Here is a 20,383-nt window from a genome sequence, read left to right as displayed (position 1 = left end):
GTAAATTTATAAATAAATAAATAAATACATAAATAAAAATTTACAAAAGAAATTTTTTAAAAAAAGACTCAATGGAAATTTCAGGACTTTAGGGGGACCTCTTCTGATCATTCTCAATTAGGATTAGGGAACCCTTTTCTGTGTCCTGTGTGATTTGGGGTCTTCATTGAACATGAGCGCCATGAAGTTGACTGTCTTGCTTATTGTAACATTCCTGGTGCCTAAAACTTCTAAATTCTCAAAAATATCTATTTACTTAATGGGAGAAAGAAAAGAAAAGAAAAGAAAAGAAAAGAAAAGAAAAGAAAAGAAAAGAAAAGAAAAGAAAAGAAAAGAAAAGAAAAGAAAAGAAAAGAAAAGAAAGAAAGAAAGAAAGAAAGAAATTTGTGTGGTATGATTGCATTGTTTAATATCAGGATTTCTAAAACTAGGAAAACACCAACATTTAAAACATCAGTATTTCTAGTCAAGGATAGCTCAATTAAATTTCATCAGTACATTATATTAAAGTTTAACTCATACTAGAAATGTTAAAACCTAAGATCTACTAAGTCACTTAATACCAACATTTCATACTAATGAATAAATTATTCAGATTTCATACAAAGATATTAAGTGATGAGAAACAGAAAATGCCAAGCTTTCAAGAGCTCTTTTAAAAAAATAAATAGAAGCTAACTAATGAACACAACTACACAAAATATACACTAACCAACTGCAAACTGAAGATTAGGGGCACCTGGGTGGCTCAGTTGGTTAAGCGTCTGACTCTTGATTGTGGCTCAGGTTAAGGTCTCACAGTCGTGAGATCTTCTTGAGATTCTCTCTCTCTCTTTCTGTCCCTCCCCATCTTGTGTTCGCTCTCTCTCTCTCTCAAAATAAATTAAAAAATAAACATTTAAATTAAAGATTAACTTAAAAATACATTTTAGAACTTCACGATACCCTCATAAAATGCAGTAAAGTAAGGGTCCTAAATGAATTTTAAAGTAGCAAAGTCTAAGGAAGAATTTCTCAAGTGGTAGCTCTTAGGTCACCTGCATCTAGAACAATCAGGGTGCTTGTTAAAAATGCAGCTTAAAGAACTCCCACCCCAGATCTCCTGAATCAAACTCTTTCTAAAGTCTGGACACAGAAATGTACATTCCTTAAAGTGCCACAGATGATTCTACCCACACTCAAGGTTGAGAATAGGCTACAGTTTGTCACCTGATAATAAATGGCCAGAAATCACAATGTTACTAAGTCATAAAAAGCATCACATACTTACGAGGCTAAGATTCCCCTTACACAACTGAGACTTGCATAATTATCAAAGTTATAATTATTGAATATATATGGAAAGCCTACTTCACTGTAAGGAGTTTAAAATTTCTTTTATTAGCAAATCAAGATCCTACTTTGATATTCTGCACAGACCTAGAAATTCTCACTGCTACAACTGGGTTATATTTCAAGGGACTGAATTTTAGCACATGTAACAACTCTCTTATCCTCTATGACACCAATTAAAGACAGTCTGAACACCTGACTTTTTGACATCAAAGGGAAGCATATTCACTGGTATTATCCTTGAGAATTTTTTGTTTGTTTGTTTTTGTTTTGAGAGAGAGAGAGAGAGAGAGAGAGAACACATGTGCATAAGCCAGGGAGGGGCAGTGGGGGGGGGGGGGTGGAGAGAGAATCTCAAGGAGGCTCCACATACAGTGTGGAGCCCGACTTGGGACTCAATCTTAAAACCGTGATATCATGACCTGAGCCAAAATCAAGAGTGGGACACAACCAACTGTGTCGCCCAGGCACCCTGTGAATGTTCTGATGATTGAATTCTACTATACCCTTGAAGACCCAAGGGTGTCCATTAAACCCAGTAACACAGAAGTCACCTGTCATTTTCAAAGCTAAGAAAGTGAATAAACTCTAAATTATTCCTGTTTTCACCTTCTTTTTCACTCACTTATTAATCCATTCATCCAACCATCCACTCAATACATTCTCAAAGGGCATTTGGTATTGTACTAGGTGTTATACAATAAAGAGTAAGACACAACTGTCTATGGTAAGCCAGATCCTAAAATGGTCTCCCTCCCCAAGATTTCCCACCCAAATCTATAAATATGAAATATACTCTATGTTCCATATGTAGCAGAACAGATTTTGCAGATATAATTAAGCTTACTAGTCAAATGACTGAATTAAACTAAAAAGAGATAATTTGGCTGGACTCAGTCTCATCACATGAGCCCTCTGGCTGGTAGCAGAAGTCAGTGATTCTAAGCATGATAACTGGACACACCATTGCTGGCTTGAAGAGGTGGAGAGGGCCACTATAAGGAATGCAGGTAGCTTCCAAGACCCCAGAGTGACCTGAAGGCAACAACCAGCAAGAAAACAGAGACCTCAGTTTTATAACTATGAGGACCTGAATTCTGAATGATCCTGGACCAAGTCTCCAGATAAGAGTTCAGCCTGACCAACACATTGATCTTGGCATTGTGAGACCCTAAATAGATAAATCAGCTGAGTCTAGTCTTCTGACCTACAGAACTGGAGGATAATAAATGGGTGTTGTTTTAAGCCAATATATCCTGGTGTACATATACACAAGTTTCTTTGGGATATACATCTCAGGGTCTGGAATGTCTGGGTCAAAGAGTATGTGTATTTTTAATTTTCCTAAGTATTTTTTCAAAGTCAATGCATGAATTAACATTCCCATCAGCAATGTATGCACGTCCTCAGTGCTCTTTTTTCCAGCACTTGGTATCATCAGTTTGAGTAGTACCTCAGTTTGGTTTTATTTTCCATTCCTTCGATTACTAGTAAGGTTGAGCACTTTTTCACATTATTGGTCATTTGAAATTCCTCTATAGAAAAGTACCAGTGGGGCGCCTGGGTGGCGCAGTCGGTTAAGCGTCCGACTTCAGCCAGGTCACGATCTCGCGGTCCGTGAGTTCGAGCCCCGCGTCGGGCTCTGGGCTGATGGCCCAGAGCCTGGAGCCTGTTTCCGATTCTGTGTCTCCCTCTCTCTCTGCCCCTCCCCCGTTCATGCTCTGTCTCTCTCTGTCCCAAAAATAAATAAACGTTGAAAAAAAATTAAAAAAAAAAAAAAAAGTACCAGTTTAGTTTTCTGTTTTCTATTGGGTTGTCTTCTTGTTTGTAGAAATCCTATACATTTTCTAGGTAATATTTGCTTGGTGTATTTGTTAGAAATCTTTTCTTACTCTGTGGCTTATCTTTTCACTTTATGATGTGCAGATCATCTTTTAAAACCGGTTTTTAATGGAAAAAAAGTCTATTACCTAGTGTTTGCAAGAAATCAGTTTAATAAACCATGGGGTTTATTAACCAGGGGTTAAAATCCTTGGTTTAAGACTTCAAATAATAAAACTCAAAATATTTAGAAGAACAAGGAAGAAAGTTCAAAGTGAATAAGGAAATACCTTAAATTTTTAGGTTTTAGGACTAGTTTATGATTCTAAAATTAGTAACACTGCATTGGATATTGCTGGCTACTTCAGGAACTCAAAATAATGTTCCTTTGTGTGAATTACCATATTTGTTTCTAAGTTTAAGTGGAGTAACTATTTCATAAGTAAACTGAAAAAAAAAATAATGAATATGTATACTACTACTCAAAAGTCCTATTTCATGTTATCATATTTCATAACATTAACCAGTCAGCCCCCAAATACAACTACAGTAAAAAGAAATGAGCCCTACAAAATCCTTGGCCCCAACACTGCTGCCATTCTTCTAAGTCCCAACATTGATTTTTGTGGTGATCTATAACTCGTCTTCTCACCCTGCCTAAAGGGACCATCATACAACTGACCCTTACTATTAAAAAAAAAATGCCAGTACAGTTGAGACTAGATTCCCACCCTGAAACAAATTATTTCAGATGCCTTTATACCCAACAGCCATGATTTCCCCCATGGTCTCTGCCTCTGCATAAAAAGTATGTGTGCAGGTGTTTATGCGTGTGTGTATGTGTTGATAACAGAAATCTTTTACCTCAGTCTTCCCTATTGAATTGGTACAATATAAGAATTGTGCTGTTCCTCAGGCAGAAGAGAAAGGAAGAAGCATGTGGTGAAAATATATTAGAGCTATTGGCTTTCTCATTTCAAACGGAGATAAAGTTATAAGAGGGATATAACGTTATTTCCTGAAAAGTGTTCTTAATATCCCATTCATTCAATATGCATATTTCCACAGAAACTTTGTTACATACAGTAGCAGCATATACAATATTAATATCCATACTTCTGACTGGGATATGTATTGGCCATAGGTTGGGGGGATTACAGAAAAACAACAGAATAAACATTACAGAAACTTATTTGGTTTGGTTTTCCCTAATGGTTGGTAATTTGAAGCCACAGATTTGTTATTAAAACAAACATGAAAATATAGAGTGGAATTCTTAAGAAAATTCCAAGACTTCTTTATATGTGGGAGACTGCATCTGTTAGATATAAAGAGGTTGAAATGTGAGTTAAGCCAACTTTCATGTTTAAGGAAAAAATATGAGGCCTTTGTGTTTTGTCTATAAACCTGGCCAGGCTGCGTTCAATACGTAACACTATTTCTATGAGGAACTGCTTTTGAAATGTTGTTTGTAAATTGTTTAAGTTTTTAAAATTGCATACAATTTGTTAGAACAATTCCACTTCTAGGAATTAACCCAAAAGAAATAATAAGAGATGTAAGCAAAGAATTATATTAAAAAACATTCATAGTGTTACTTATAATAATAAAAAATTTGAAATGGCCTAAATGCCCAATACAAGGGATCTGCCTAAGTACATACTCTGCAGTTATTAAATTCTATTACAAGAAAATGTTAACAGACATAACACAATATTTCTAATATGCTATAAGATGGAAAAAGCAAACTACAAAAAGCTGATACTGTGTTTTTCAATGTGTATGTACATACATTAAAAAAAACAACTGGAAGAACATGTAAAAATGTTCACAGTGATTTGTCCATACAGTAGAACCATTTCCTTCTTTCCTTTGTGTACTGTTTTTCCAGACTTTCTATAGTAAACATGTATTACTATTACAATTATAAAAGAGTTCAAATTAAATATACAGGGGTTAAATACAAGTACAAATAGCTTCCAATTCTTTGTTATCAACTGGTTCTATGACACAAAGTAGAAACAGAAAAAGTAAATCTTTTTTCCCTGAATTTATATACTTTTTCTTCTTGTAGAAAAAACTACATTCCTCAAGCTGCACTGAATACAGAATGAAGAGATATAATCTGTCACCTATCAGAATGACACAGATCAAAATGAATGAGAAGATCAGTGGGTGCAAAGACAACTCATATGCACTGATGATACAAATCTAAACTGAACAATCCTTCTGGAAGGGCAATTTTACAATGTGTATAAAAACCCCTAAATTGTGCATACTTTTTAGCCAATCAATTCTATGTCTAGGAATTTATCCTGAGGATATAATTGGATAAGTTTGCAAATACACACATACAAAGTTATCCTCAGCAATACCATATGTAATAGTGAAAGTTGAAAACAATCCAAATGCGCATCAAGAGGGTAGATTAGGGGCACCTGGGTGGCTCGGTTGAGCATCCGACTTTGGCTCAGGTCATGATTTCATGGTCTGTGAGTTCGAGCCCCGTGTTGGGCTCTGTGCTGACAGCTCAGAGCCTGGAGCCTGCTTCCTATTCTGTGTTTCCCCCTCTCTCTGCCCCTCCCCTACTCATGCTCTGTCTCTCTCTCTCTCTCTGTCAAAAATAAACATTAAGAAAAAAAAAAACTAAAAAATTATGCTACAGATCTCTAGTTTCTGGTATTGCATTTCATGTAGTGAAAAAAAAAATTAGATGATAAAACAGTCTTTTATGATCTCATTTTTATATATTAAAGAGTAAGAGGGGTGCTTGGGTGGGTCAGGCAGTTAAGTGTCCAATTCTTGGTTTCCACTCAGGTCATGGTTTGTGAGTTCAAGCTCTGCACCGGACTTCAATGCTGACAGTGTGGAGCCTGCTTCAGATTCTCTCTTTCCCTCTCTCTCTGCCCCTCCCTTGCTCACTCTGTCTCTCTCTCTCTCAAAATAAATAAATAAACTTAAGGGAAAAAAAAAAGTAAGAATGTGTACATTTGTGAAGAAAATGTTTGAAAGAGTTTCAACCAGTGTTTACTACTAAATTTACCTCTGGTAAGTGGAACCATGAATGATCTTTAATGTCTTCTTTAAAACTTTTCCTACCACAATGAACATATGTAACTGTTAATATCAGAAGAAATGATTTTTAAAGTATACTAAACTGAACCTGTCTCATTAATCAAATAAAATTAGTTTTATTCTTTTCTACTCTTTCCTCATTTCTGAGGCTCGTAGAATATTCTTCCTGATTTGAACACACTGAATGCTTCAGGGGATGGCAAATGTGTCAAATATATATTAATGCCTCTATTAACAAAGATGACATGCTTAAAAATGTCATCCTTTGTTAACAAGATTTTATTTCTAAAAGAAAAAATTAATATATTCCCCCACCCACCCCTGAGATGGTCCCAAGGTTCATGTCATTATGATCGGACCCCATTTGCTGCCACCTCCTACCTTTGCCTCTGCCTTCTCACCATTATTGCACAGTGTTTTCAGCTCTAGACACCATGGTGGCTTACTGTCTTGGATACAGAAAAACCTTGCCAAGAGAGATATGTTTTAGAAAATAAATAACAGAAAACAAATTTCAGTTCTAGTCAAAACAGTATGCCCCAGCATCACTGTCGAATATAACCTTCTGCAATGACAGAAAGGCTCTACTGTCTGTGCTGACCAATATGACAGGGAGTAGATCTAATGTGTGATGTGTCCAATATGACACATGGGGTTACTGAGTACCTGAAATGTGGTGTGACTGAGGAAACAAATTTTTAAATTTTAACTTATTTTAAATAACCACCTACAGCTAATAGCTACCATATTGGAGAGCACTACTCTATAAAAATTCACAGTACATATACTGTGGTTGATACAAAATACATGCATGAATCCAAGAGCTATATGATTTCTACTTAAGACCCGGAACTGCAGTGCATATTTCCAAACCTAATGAAACTAATTTTACAGATTGCTACTATAGACTGCTTCCTTGAAAAATTAAATTGCCTTTTAGCAATCCTCATTCTTCTTTACCTAGGAAAGAAGGATCCTCTCATTGAAAGTCTCAATTCTTGTGGCTTTAGTAACACTGCATTATCTTAGCTCACCTACTACATCTCAAATTTGTTTTCTGTTTGGGTGTAATTTTAGTCTCTCCCTCCTGCCTTCTACTATAGTCTTTTCCCCAAAGCTTTAGTTTGTTTTCTGCCTTTTATTCAGAAGAGATTTCTCACAGCTTCAACTATGACCCCTATTTGCCTTCTGTGAAACAGCACCATCTCACTACTTAACCTTAAACACATCATTTAATCTCTGAGACTGCTTCTTGTTTGTAACATAACTTAGATGGTTATTATGGTTCCTTCAGCTTTAGGAGTTTTGTGAATTCTAGTAAAGGCCTAGCTGTGGAACCGGACTTTCTCTCAGGCTGATTCTACCTCTTGCCTTTTTAAATGCTAGTGTATCCCGTGGTTGTCAGCAACCAGCTTTTTCGCTCTCCATATTCTTTCACCAAGAATCTCATAAACTCTTCATTATGACTCTCTCAAATGTATGGGGTCCCAGGAACTTTACAGAGGTGCCTGGCTGGCTCAGTCAGGAGAACATGCAACTTTTGACCTTGGGGTTATGAGCTGGAGTCCCACGTTGGGTGCAGAGTTTACTTAGGATAAAAAAAAAAGCTCCAGATTTACTTTTTTAAAAATGTTTACTTATTATTTTGAGAGAGAGAGAGAGAGAGCACATGTGTGTACATGGGGAAAGGGGAGAGAGGGAGGGAGGGAGGGAGGGAGAGAGAGAGAGAGAGAGAGAGAGAGAGAATCCCAAACAGGCGCCACACTGTCAGCACAGATGCAGGGCTCGATCTCATCAATCATGAGATCATGACCTAAGGAGAAATCAAAAGTTGGACGCTTAACCAACTGAGCCACCTAGGCGCCCTCATACTTACATTTCTATTCATTGCACAGGGTTAACTACATGTGCTACAACCCCTTTAAAAGTATCAAGCAAATCAACGAAATTATATATAGCAAACTTCTTTGTCAGTATGGCTTACTGATCAAAACCATAAGTTTTAGGATCAGATGTGTCTGAATTTGAATCCCAATGTCACTTACTCTGTGTAACCTTGATCAAATCAATGTCAAGTTTCGATTTTTCATGTGTAAAATGGGGTTAAAATATACTTACAACTCATATTGTTGTTGTATGTGCATGTTTTATATATGCAGCTCAGAACAATACCTGAAATATGCTAACAGTTCAATAAATGTTACCTATTATTATTATCAATAGCATCACTATCTTCCTAATCCTCCAGATTTAACCACTCAGTCATCTTTGATGCCTTCTGTCCTTTTTTAAAAAATATATTCAATAAATATATATATATATATTCAGTCAGCATTTGTACATTTTCATTTTCCAATATGATATCTATTTTTCATTCCTTCAGAGATTCAGATTATTATTGTAGTCATCCAACTGGGTTACTAGCTTTTTTAAATTCTTACAGGGTAAAGCCTCTTATTTTTGTTTCCTCTATATTATAGTTAGTATAATGCCTTATACATAAAAGTTTTGCTATTAGTAGACAAGTCAAATAATCTTCACATTTATTTATTTCTCCATTAGATCCCTTGAATTCTTTGAGGACAGAAAGTATGCTGGTCCTCTCTGTATATCTGCACTTATCAAATTCCTTAGCAAATGTTTGTTGAACAAATGAGAACGAATGTTGATTAGTCTCCCTGTCTCAAACTCAATTAACCTATCCTCAATCTAGCTTCCACATATGCAAAAGATAGCTCAGATATTCTCTAATCCAACCATTTATTCTGACCAAACTGGCCTGACCACATTATCACAAGCAGTCCCACTGTATTAGTCAGGACTCTTGATTTTGTAACAAAAAATTCTGCTCAAATCAAGCAGAAAGGGGAATTTATTAACTTGCTGTCCAAGGACAGCACTATCTTAAGGCCTGGCTATTGAACCAAAGGTTCAAACATTGTCATCAGAACTTGGTCTCACTCTTTCCATCTTTTGGCTCTGCCTTCCAATTATTAGTAAGCTCTAGGCTCACATTCTATTCTCTCAGCAATCCCCAGGGTCCAAATCATGCCTCTTTCTCAATAGTTCCAATAAAAAATTCAGAATTAACAGTCATGTGTGCTCACTGGAAAATGTGCCCATCTCTGAGCAATCACTGTGACCAGAAGGATATTGACTGGCTAGGTCTGGCGTCAGTCACATGCACACCCTTGTGTTGGGCTGGGATAGCCATGAAACTGAGAGGAGTGATTTCCTAGGAAAATTGGATTACTGTAAGTCAGATGAAAGGGTAATGCATAATGGACTGGCAAAATTAACTGATGTGCCATATACTCTAGGAATTTTTGCATGTTGTCCACCACTGCCTGGAATTGGTTTTCCTTCTCATTTTTGCCTACCCAAATCCTTTCCAACGTTTCTGCCCCAAGAAGTCTTCTGTGATTTCCTTCTAAAATTTGCATTGTCCACTGGATCAAATTACCTATTCCCTAATAAATATTTCCCTTTTCCTAAAAATCTACTTTTTAAAACAAATAAGAGTGAAAAGCCTCAAGAAAATGTTCCTAATTAATTCTAATCATGTCAAATTATACGTAGTATGGGAAATATATGCTGTTTCTTAGAATATAAACTCTTGAAGGACAGCAGCTCTACCAGATACAGTCCATATACATTATGAGAGAACAGGCTATATGGCAACTTTGACACACACACACACACACACACACACACACACACACACGGTATTCAAATAATTTTCCTGGCTTTAAATTTTAAAGAGTCTTAACAAAACATTTTACCTAACATAGGTTGTGTCTGAATCCATTAAGCTATAGGTATGCTATGGGTTTGGAGTTATCTCAAACTAGGCTCAAATCCTGGCTAACACTACCTTCCCTGGCCTTTAGCTACAGGTCTTTGAGCAAATTATCTAGTATCTCCAAATCTTGATTTCACTATCTGCAAACACAGGAATAGTAATATCTATCTGTACATAGGAAGGCTGTGACGTATAGCACAGAGAAAAGAGTTCCATGGACCTGGGCTGAAATTCTACCACCAATATTAATTACAGGACTTTCTCTGAGTGATTCCTCATCTGTAAATTCTGAGTGCTTCTTCACATGTAAAGTGGGGATAATAATGCTTAGTCCATTGGTTGGTTGTTTTGAGCATTTAACAAGGCAATGTATTTTAAAACACCTAACAATGAATAGCAAACAGTGTATACTCAATAAATTATCATATCAGCATTAAATTATCTGTTTAAAATAACTCAGGTGCCTTGGTGGCTCAGTCAGAAGAGCAGAAGAATGTGTGACTCTTGATCTCGAGGTCGTGAGTTTGAGCCCCACGTTGGGTGTAGAGATTATCCAAAAACAAAATCTTTAGGGGTGCCTGAGTGGCTCAGTTGGTTGAGTGTCTGACTCTTGATTTCAGCTCCCGTCAGGATCTCACAGTTTGTGGGATCGAGCCCAGCTTTGGGCTCTGCACTGACAGTACAGAGCCTCCTTGGAATTCTCTCTGTCCCTCTCCTCTCTCTGTCCCTCCCCTCTTTCTCTCTCAAAATTAATAAACATTAAAAAAAAAAAGAAATAAAATCTTTAAAAAATAAAATAATTCAGAGCACAGTAAGGGAAAAATTTATTGGGATTGGTTCTTTTTCTTCATAAATGCCTTTGGGTTTTGTCAGTTAATAAAATATTTCTTAAAAGCAAAACATGTTGGTCCTAGAACTATTTAAAAGCAGGTAAGATAACGAATGAAATAAACTCCTGTAATCAACTTGTTCTTTAGCTTCGCGTTTAATGGAGTAATACTGAAACGACTCACACCAATATAAAATTGCCACATTACCCATCTCTGAAACAATCATATGCCATACGGCCATCTCCTGAACAGAATCAGGTAATCTGGGTTATGAACAACAATTTTGGATGTTGTCTATCAGAACATAAGCAAAAGGGAAGTGGCTGTTCATATTTACCTTAGCAAGAAAGTTTAATTTTAATAACATTCACTAAAAATACAAAATATCTTCAGTACAACTGTTTCCAAAAGAGATTAAATAATTAGACATTTAATTTCTTCCATTTTACACTAGAGTGAAAGTTTCTCTGGAAAGAAGTTTCTTAAAGTAGTTTAACAGTTCTGTTTATTTTTCTAACATGAGTGAATCATATGTAATACCCATCAATCTTTAATGAGTGCACATAGAAGATTTTCAAATCGAAGATTTTAAAATAAAATAAAATGGAATAAATACAAGACAAAGTACTACATATTCTTTCATTGCCAAAAAAAACACTATATCAAAATAAAATACCTAACTACATCATACTACACGAACCTGTGTAGGGGATTTTTTTCCTCCTTTGTGTAAAATATGAATAGGCTCAGTTTTTAATCTACTCCCTAAGGAAGCTATATTTTAAACACAAGAAAAGCATATTATGTTAAGCGCCTCGGTCACCAAACATTGTTCTCTACAACTGAGAAAACCAAATAATATCCAATTGCTTATTACCTTTCCTGTGTTCAAAAATATGTATAAAGCGAAGTAATGTTCATTTTTGAAAAGCGTTAAATACAGATGGGGTAGGCAATCTATGTATCTTTTTCTTCCCTCAACTTTTCAGGGAGGGCGTGAGAAAAGTAATGGGAGTCTGAAGGTTGGCTCTAGTAAGCCAAATAGATAAAGGTACAGAAAGAAAAGTTACAGCCTTAGGGCTCACATTAAAAACAACTCTTGAAGAAACGTCAGTGCTCACATCAATGCTTCCCCAACAACGCAGTGGCCCATGCTCTGAACATATTAAGAGAGCGTTTACAATCCCAAATCTTAGCAAAGTCACTTTGGCATCCCAAATCCGAAAGGGCCTGCAGAAACCGGGGCGGGGCAAGGGTCTACTTCAGCGGCATTAAGTTAATTTTCTAGCAGAGTAAAACACTCTATCTCTACAGTCTCCTTCCCCGAGAGATGCTGCAGTCTGCCGCCTCACCCCTGGCTCGGGGTCTGGCCCGCAGGCCGGGGCGGGGGTGGGGGGTGGGGGTGCTGGGTGGGTCGGGCAGTCGGCTTCTCCCCGTTAGTCCGGTCCCAACCAGGCACTATGGGACCGGTGGCTGTAACTAGCCCCGAGTCCTCCCACCGGATGGAGCGGCCTCCCACCGCGTCCCGCGCCCATGGTCAGCAGGGATGCCCCGTGCCCCACTCACCCGCCCGGGTGGTGTCCGTCAGGTCATGGTTGGCCGCTCCCCGGGGAAACTCCCTCAGTTTCCGGCCGCTCAGGCTCAGCACCCCGGTCACAGCCGCCTCCTCTAGCGCTCGATCGAGGGAGCGGCTCCACGAACCTGGGCCAGGACCAGTACCTGCTCCGGAGCTTGGGCCGCAGTTAACACCGGAGAGGTTACCTCCCGACGCCACAGGGCCAGAGTACTCTGCAGCCGTGGCCACAGCGACCAAGCCCGCGGCCGCCATTTCCCAGCCGACAACTCTCCGGCCCACGGCTCAGCGCATGCGCTGCCAGAACTGATGGGTGGGCGGGGAAAGGGGCAAACAGACCCCGTACGGTTGTCTTGACGCGCAGGGCTGCAGTGGCCCTCCGCACATCCAGGCTCTTGCCTCCGCCTGCATCGAGGTTTTGAAGGGAAATCAAAAAGGAACTCACAATCTTGGAGCACCCCCTCCTCTGGCTCCCAGTACCATTTTCAAAAATGCCCCTACAAAAATATCTTTCAGTGTTCCCCACAAAAACTTCCGTGCCTTCCTCCCTCAATACTGAAGGATTCGATTAAGCATTGAATTAAGGTTTACCATTCTTGCTACCAGGAACCTAGGCAGTGAGAAGAGGGGACCCTGGGATACGACGTAAAACGTTTCCCCAACTCTGTCATTCTATACAGCAAGTGATCTAGATGGAGACGTGCTATTAACTGTTATTTTCGGAAAGGAAAATAAATGCCAACCTGGCCCCCAAATTCCATAATCTTCATTGAAAGGGTATACAAATGTTTAGGGCCACCCTTTTATAAAATAGCTCTGAACAAAAATAAAACACATTTTAAATAGTATTTGTCCTTTAGGCAAGATTTTATTGTTGAACAAATCAGGATGAACGGCATTAAAGTCTAAATTTTTTGTCTAGAACCAAAAGTGAGGGGAAAAAAATGATCTGACCATAATCTAAATGTGAGAATTAGAGGTAGAATGGAAGAAATGATAAAACCCAAAATCATTATTGAAAAACTGGAAACTATCACTTCACTTTAAATCAATTAGGGCTCATCTACTTTGTAACCAGTCTCCAGCATATTCTTTTATACATTTAAGCCATTGCTGCTACACTGATGTAAATTTCCCCTACAACGAACCAACTAGTATTTGTGGGAAATAGAAGAGACTGTTAGAGCTCTTTTCCTAGATTACAATCTAATTATAGAATTCAGACAAACATACCAATCAGAGAGTAGGACAACAGAAAAAGGGCTGAGTAGGGGTAGCTGGGTAAATCTATCAGAATTCAAAGAAAAGGATCTGCATCATGGATGAATGAAATTTTGGAAAAATCTTAAAGACTATGAAATAGGCAATAGTAGGAAGGTGAGAGGAGTATCAGCACGAACACACCCAGGTATGATTTATAATGGTACATGTGTATTTAAGGCCACAAGCCAAAAAGTTCATGAGACAGCAAAAGAAAACAAGGTTGAAAAGCCTATTCATCAAAGCCCAACTCTTCTACGAAACTTTGATTAGCACTTCCCCCAACTCCTACATGGAAGAGACTGTGAAAATGTTTAATCTCAGTAACAAAGCTGATTAGTAACAGCTGCTCAGAGTTGTTCTATGAATTCTTACCTTCTAGGTTCCTCAGCAGCAAGTTCCATGACCAATTATCAGTATCAAGGTCTGTTATGAGCATGGGTCTTTGCAATGGCAAGTGATTTACCAGCTCAAAAAACATTTATCCAATATATGAACTGCTTTTTTGTTATTCTGATCTAAAATTGTTTTGCTCTTCTTAAGAAAGATTTTAAGCTATTTTAAGAGAGCAGGATCTCATTCTGTATTTTTTTAGGAAATATTTCAACTACAGTGACTAAAAGCATAATCATATATTCCATATTAACAGTTACCAGATATCTTTATAAAATGCACCATTATGTCACCTGAATTTACCTATTACCTTCCACATTTACACTAAATTCTTCTAACAAGTTCTTCATAATACAGCCTCATTCTCCCTATCTACCTACACACATATCTCATTATAATTGCAACATAACATGCTAATCCTGGTCTCTGAACTTCTGATCAAGTTTATAGATTGATCTTACCTTGTCTACTCAACTAGATTTTAAGGTCCTTAATATGTTAAATTCTGTAATTTTCTTCTATACCCAGAGCTGAGTATCTTAATAGGAACTATGTAAGGATGAGTGGAAGCAGAGACAGAAGATGGATTATATACTAATACAGCAGAGGTTATGTACTAATACAAGAGAGACAGCTGGGAGGAAAGGGAAAAAAAATTTATTGAGAACAGGGTAGATAAATCTGTATTTGAAGTCCAAAAGAAAAGCCTATGGATATGAGGAGAAATATATATAAATGAGAACAAGTCCTAGGTAAAGAGAGACTGTAAGAAAAGGTAGATCAAGGAGTTAATTTTAAGACTTCTAAGGGGATTTGAGCTCTCATCTGCAAAGGTAGAATATGAAGGAATTCTCATCCTACTCTCAATCTCCATTAAAAAAGTGACAAGATCATCTTGTGAGAATGAGATAGAGGAAATGGAATCACTGTGAGGATTTCACCAAAGTGTCTAGCGATGAATAAAGATGAGAAACAGGTGCAAAAAAGCTATGAGCAAAAGGGCTATAAGGACATAGAATTTATTCTATAACTGCTCTGTGGTCTAGAAGCAGGAGCTGAAAAAAATTGGTAGTGAGGGTTATTGAATGTTAGGAATTGATATAGAGAAGTTCCTTGCTTCTTCCTATTTTACAACTGAAAGTTAACTCACTGAAGGAATACCAGGGGCAAAATTTTCACTCAAATCTCGTTTTCAGCTCTGTATCTCACTATCTCATGCAGAAATAAAATCCTTTCCCCCTTCATCTACTCGCTAGAAATATGTTATGGTCACTCCTTTAAGACTCCATTTTTACGAACTCAAAGCAATGGGATTAAAATCTTGACTAATCCTATGCTCTTCAAATGTAAAGCATAGAAACTAGCTTGCTAAATATATTCAATAAATGCTCCTTCCCGGATTCCTTTAATAAGCAGACAATATGATTTTCTTCTCATTAAAGTGGAAATAGAAGTAGAAATTAGGTATCTACACACTATGGAAATAGTTTCCTATTCATCTTTAAACATCAGTAAACCTCTTCTGAAATACAACACAATGAATTTCAGCTCCAGGACGGTATCACACATTTCCTTGTTTCAACAAGCTTTTTGGGGGCACCTGGGTGGCTCAGTTGGTTAAGTGTCCGACTTCAGCTCAGGTCATGATCTCGCAGTCCTTGGGTTCGAGCCCCGCGTCGGACTCTGTGCTGACAGCTCAGAGCCTGGAGCCGGTTTCAGATTCTGTGTCTCTCTCTTTCTCTGACCCTCCCCTGTTCATGCTGTCTCAAAAATAAATGTTAAAAAAAATTTTTTTTAATAAAAAAATAAAAGCTTTTTGTATTTGATAGAAGTAACATAATGAGGGAGAAAAAAAGACATCAGGAGTCAATAATTTATAAGAAAATCTTTAACTCCCTAACAATGGCCGACAACAGTCCAAAATTCTTAGTGTGAATGCTTGGGGTCTGTTGGTATCATTTTTTAAAAGGGAATAAACTCCAAATTGATCTACATAAAAATAATTTGCTTTAAAAGAAAGCTTAAATCACGTGGGGTTTTTTTTACAGTAGCAATAAAACAATCATATAATTCTGATGAAAGTTCAAAAATATACTAATCAGAAATAAAAGAATCATTTCCTGCCCTGATACTACCTGTATTCAGAATGTATGGTATTCATTCTCTGCAGTGCAAAGTCAGCTATTTTTTGTCACTCATACTTTCTTATTGAAAATCGAAATCAGGACAATAATTACCCTGACACACTAAGAAACAAAACAAATGAGCTAAGGGGAAAAAAGAGAGACCAATCAAGAAACAGACTCCTAACTACAGAGAACTGATGGTTACCAGAGGGGATGTGGGTGGAGGGATGAGTGAAACAAGTGATGGGGATTTAGGAATGCACTTGTCATGATGAGCACCGGGTGATTAAAATTAAAATTAAAAATTATCCTGACACTGTGTATACTGTGTGAATTATAAAGCCACTGACAGCAAACTGGGATATACATATCTATTCTAACAGAAAATAATTAGTGGGCAATGAAGCTTGTAAGTTTGTTCATACTTTGGAAGTATTTTATGATGTGCTTATAATTAAAATTATGAAATCTGTGCCTGTTAGAAAAAAATACATAATGTGCGATCAGGAACACTGACCTTTTCTAAGAGGTCTATATAACTTGAATACAAAAGTAATGAAGTCTCAATAATTATCACTGGTAGAGTAGATTTACTTGCCATACTAAAAATTACAAATGCTAAAAGCATTGCAATTACCACTTCTCAGATATCGGACAAGCCAAACATCATTCCACTACTCTCTGTGGGTGTTCAATTCACAGAAGCAGTTTATTATGAGAATTAAATTAAACTGAGAATTAAAAGACCTGAGCTCAAAAAGTGACACTGACACATACAAGTCTTGAAAAGCTGAGCCTCATTTAAATAAAACATAGAAAGGAATTGAAATGGATGATCTTGAAGGGCACATCTAGCTTGAAATTCTGCACTCTAAGTAATGAGTCTTTAAATCATGCTGGCTACTTACTTCTTGGTTGGAGCTCATGAATGAAATGGTCAAAAGGCAGTTAGAATATGAGTGTAGACTGATTTACCAATTTAATTGGTTAGGTAGTTTTTCAAACCCTAAAAATTATAAATCACTACAAAGTTCTTTGTAACATAGAACAATCTAAAAACCACAACTCAATCTTTATAGCTAAGAATAAATGTGAGACCTGTAACATTTTATTTGTTAAAAATGAACAGCTTCAGAATAGATCTAAATTTGTAACTTTTCCAAAAAACACCAAAAAGTACAGTGTAAAGCATCTCCTCGTTAAATACAAACTTATTTTTGTGATGCACTGCATCAATGTTTTGCATACACCTTGATGCAAAGGAAATTTTAAGTTGTATCCTGTTTAAAAAAAAAATTTAAGAACTGAAAAAGGAAGACCACAACCACATTCCAAGAAAGGAAATTTTCTTCCAACAAAGCATATTCTTCTGTTTATACACAGCATGTTAGCACTCAAGAATTTTAATTTAGTTGTAACAAAGGCAAAATTTTATATTTAAAAAGAAAATGAAATTAGAGATGTATGAAGAGCAAATGTTTAATATACCAAAGACACTTTGTTGTTTGATGCAGTTAACGTCAATATTTGGGGCAATTTTTAAGGTTTTCGAGAAAAATGGCATTAATAATAGCTTTGTACAATACTTAAAATAAAAAAATGAAAACTTTATACCATATTTTCACAAACTGTTCTAAAGACAGCAAATTTGTGCTCAGTTGTTTCTCTTTTGCTTTAAAATAACCTACCAGTAATTCTAAACCAGTCTAAAATAAAATGTACTGTTCACGGATGAAATCTAAGCATTTGTACTTGCAAAAATGTTTTGCAATGAGTCCTTGGCCTAAGGAGACTAGAGCTTATTTTCAAATTGTGTGACTGGCTTCCAATAATCCCTTATCAGTAGACTTACTGGCAAAATACCAGATATTAAGGATCAGATTTAATTCTTTGGTATAAGCATGAAACTGTTGATACTTTTCCGTGGCTAACATAAACCAAGTAACTCAAGAAGCATGAGAGAAAACAATGAAGTCTAATATACAATACAAGGCAGGCAAGAGTGATAACTTAATGTTATGTTTTGTTTTGTTTTACAGGAAAAATTAACACCAATACACTCTAGGGAAACTAACACCTACTTAGAGGTTTCAACATTATAGCAAACCAAAAGGTTAAACTTCAAAATGATTGAACTTGTAGTTGGAATATTTTGCTGCATTTTGGCATTATACTGTAACTTATAGTATATAACCATCTGAAGACTTTCAGCACTAGCTTGGCACAACAGATTAATTCCTCCAGAGTGTGGGAGGAAAAAAAAAATACCGACTATAAATGCCTGAACTTTATACAAGAAAGGTATAAACCAAGATTACAATGTAACTCAATTACCATTTTGTCTTTATGGCATATACAAGTATATTTTTGATTCTGAAGCTTTATACTGTTTAATTAACAAGCTTAAAAAGCTTATAAAATTTAACTTTTGAATAAGAAGTCTAGGACTTTATGGCTATTGATTTTATCATCAAAATATCTAAGGAACTCAATCCACCTTGATAATTATAATTCTTCTAAATATCATTTGAAGAATTCTTCGTGGACACTAGATTCAAGCCTACACTAAATCCACACAGTACACCTATGTCCTGGGTTTTAAAGTGTTTCACCTCAACCTGCTACTTCCTCTCCGGCTTTCTTCATTTACCAAACATAACTGTTAGGTTTTTACACTGGACCTTCTCTTCCAAGGCTCTATCAGATAATTTTGTAAACACACATTTATAGCTTTAAACATCAACATTTTAAACAGAGACTAATGCCTAAAGTCACATTTCTGGTTAAAAGTTCGATATTAAAGATTTATAACTCTGGAGAATTAACCTAAGGTCATCTCAAAAATGAACCAAATTCCAGATATTCCCATAAATCTTAAAACTCAAAACTGTAATTCTAATGTTTTTTTTTAATATCTCTAATGAAGAAAAGTCAACTGCACTTATTACATCAATACTATTAAAGGACAGGTGACAGCAACAAAGGGACCTACTCATATTTCTGAAGACCAAGATTTACCATGGCAAATAAAAAATGGGAAAAGCAATGAGATCCTAAATACCACTATAATAAAAATAAATCAGTTTCTATTTTTCTGTCTTCTTTCTGCTGCATGACGGACCAAAGAAGTCAAACAGAGAATTGTTCTGTCTGGGCCAACCATGAAATCTCAAGAACAGATAGGTATATTCCCTGTTATTCTTTCAGGGCATTATTTATACATGTTTAAAAAAAAAAACTTCAAAAATAAAAATAAGAGTTATTTAGCCTTGTGAATATTTTGAAATAAAGTTTCTTCAATTTCTGTGATGAACTCTTCAAGCAATTCAACTTTTAAAACAGAGTCATCACTCAAAAGTCCCTTTGACTTGGGATCTATCCCACGGTTACAAAGCGGCTTCCTCCTTTGTTGAACGTGAGAGTGGCTCTTTGTTCCTTCAGGATCCCAAATCGCTCATTCAAAGTCATCCCTGTCTAGAGAAAACAAAACAAAACAATGAACAACTTGACTGTTGGCCATATTTGCTTAGAACAATAATGTGATCATAATGGTAATTCAAGGTAACAACAGCTAACATTTCCTGAATATTTATGCATTCAAACTCATTTAACTCTAATAAAAACCATACGAATTAGGTGAATTGAGTGAAGTTTAAAGAAGTTAGTTAACTTGCCTACTTGCAGCTCCAGAATTTAAACCAGGTAGTCTGACTCACATTCTCTATCTTCTAAACCATTCTAAATACCTACATTATGTACTACATAAAACACATTGCTATAATGCCCACAAGTCATACATCCAACATTTTCTCTCAATTATTTTTAGGCTCTACAAACACTGCCACAAAATCTAGTGATGTCACTGATAAACATAAGAGTTACTGACACTTGTGAATATTTGAAACAAACTTTCTTGAATTTCTAGAAGTTTTTGGATTTCTGGGAGTTCATCACAGAAATTCAAACCAATTCAAATCAAAATCTGGTTTTTGATTAACAAAGAAAGCACACCCAAATTTTATTTTACCATTTATGAAAGAAGAGTAACCATGACAAAATGAAATAAAAAGAAGCAAAACAAATTTGGTCAGATTTCTATCCATACTTCATATTTTCAATTCCACATATTTTTACATCAATGGATACACAAAAAGGATTTAACAAAATCCAA

At 36.4% G+C, this 20,383-nt stretch overlaps 2 protein-coding genes across 11 annotated transcripts in view; both read right to left on the bottom strand.

Moving 5' to 3' along the window:
- Positions 1-12,724, bottom strand: part of LRCH3 (leucine rich repeats and calponin homology domain containing 3) — a 122,729-nt gene extending 110,005 nt beyond the window's left edge. For 8 of the 9 annotated variants that reach the window (XM_030329031.1, XM_030329033.1, XM_030329028.1 and 5 more), the window contains exon 1: positions 12,427-12,702. In XM_030329031.1, coding sequence (XP_030184891.1) covers positions 12,427-12,688 — 262 coding nt within the window. In that variant the 5' untranslated portion in view covers positions 12,689-12,702. Of the gene's footprint in view, positions 1-12,426 lie in introns of all 9 variants that reach the window. The other variant, XM_032594738.1, reaches the window with a different exon arrangement.
- A 4,452-nt stretch (positions 12,725-17,176) lies between these two features.
- The window catches only part of FYTTD1 (forty-two-three domain containing 1), a 30,246-nt gene continuing 27,039 nt past the window's right edge, over positions 17,177-20,383 (bottom strand). For both annotated transcript variants that reach the window (XM_030329602.2, XM_030329603.1), the window contains exon 9: positions 17,177-19,686. In XM_030329602.2, coding sequence (XP_030185462.1) covers positions 19,588-19,686 — 99 coding nt within the window. In that variant the 3' untranslated portion in view covers positions 17,177-19,587. The remainder of the gene's footprint in view (positions 19,687-20,383) is intronic.

The sequence above is a fragment of the Lynx canadensis genome, chromosome C2 (assembly GCF_007474595.2).
Source record: "Lynx canadensis isolate LIC74 chromosome C2, mLynCan4.pri.v2, whole genome shotgun sequence".
NCBI lineage: Eukaryota > Metazoa > Chordata > Mammalia > Carnivora > Felidae > Lynx > Lynx canadensis.
This window is presented reverse-complemented; position numbering and strand designations above follow the sequence as displayed.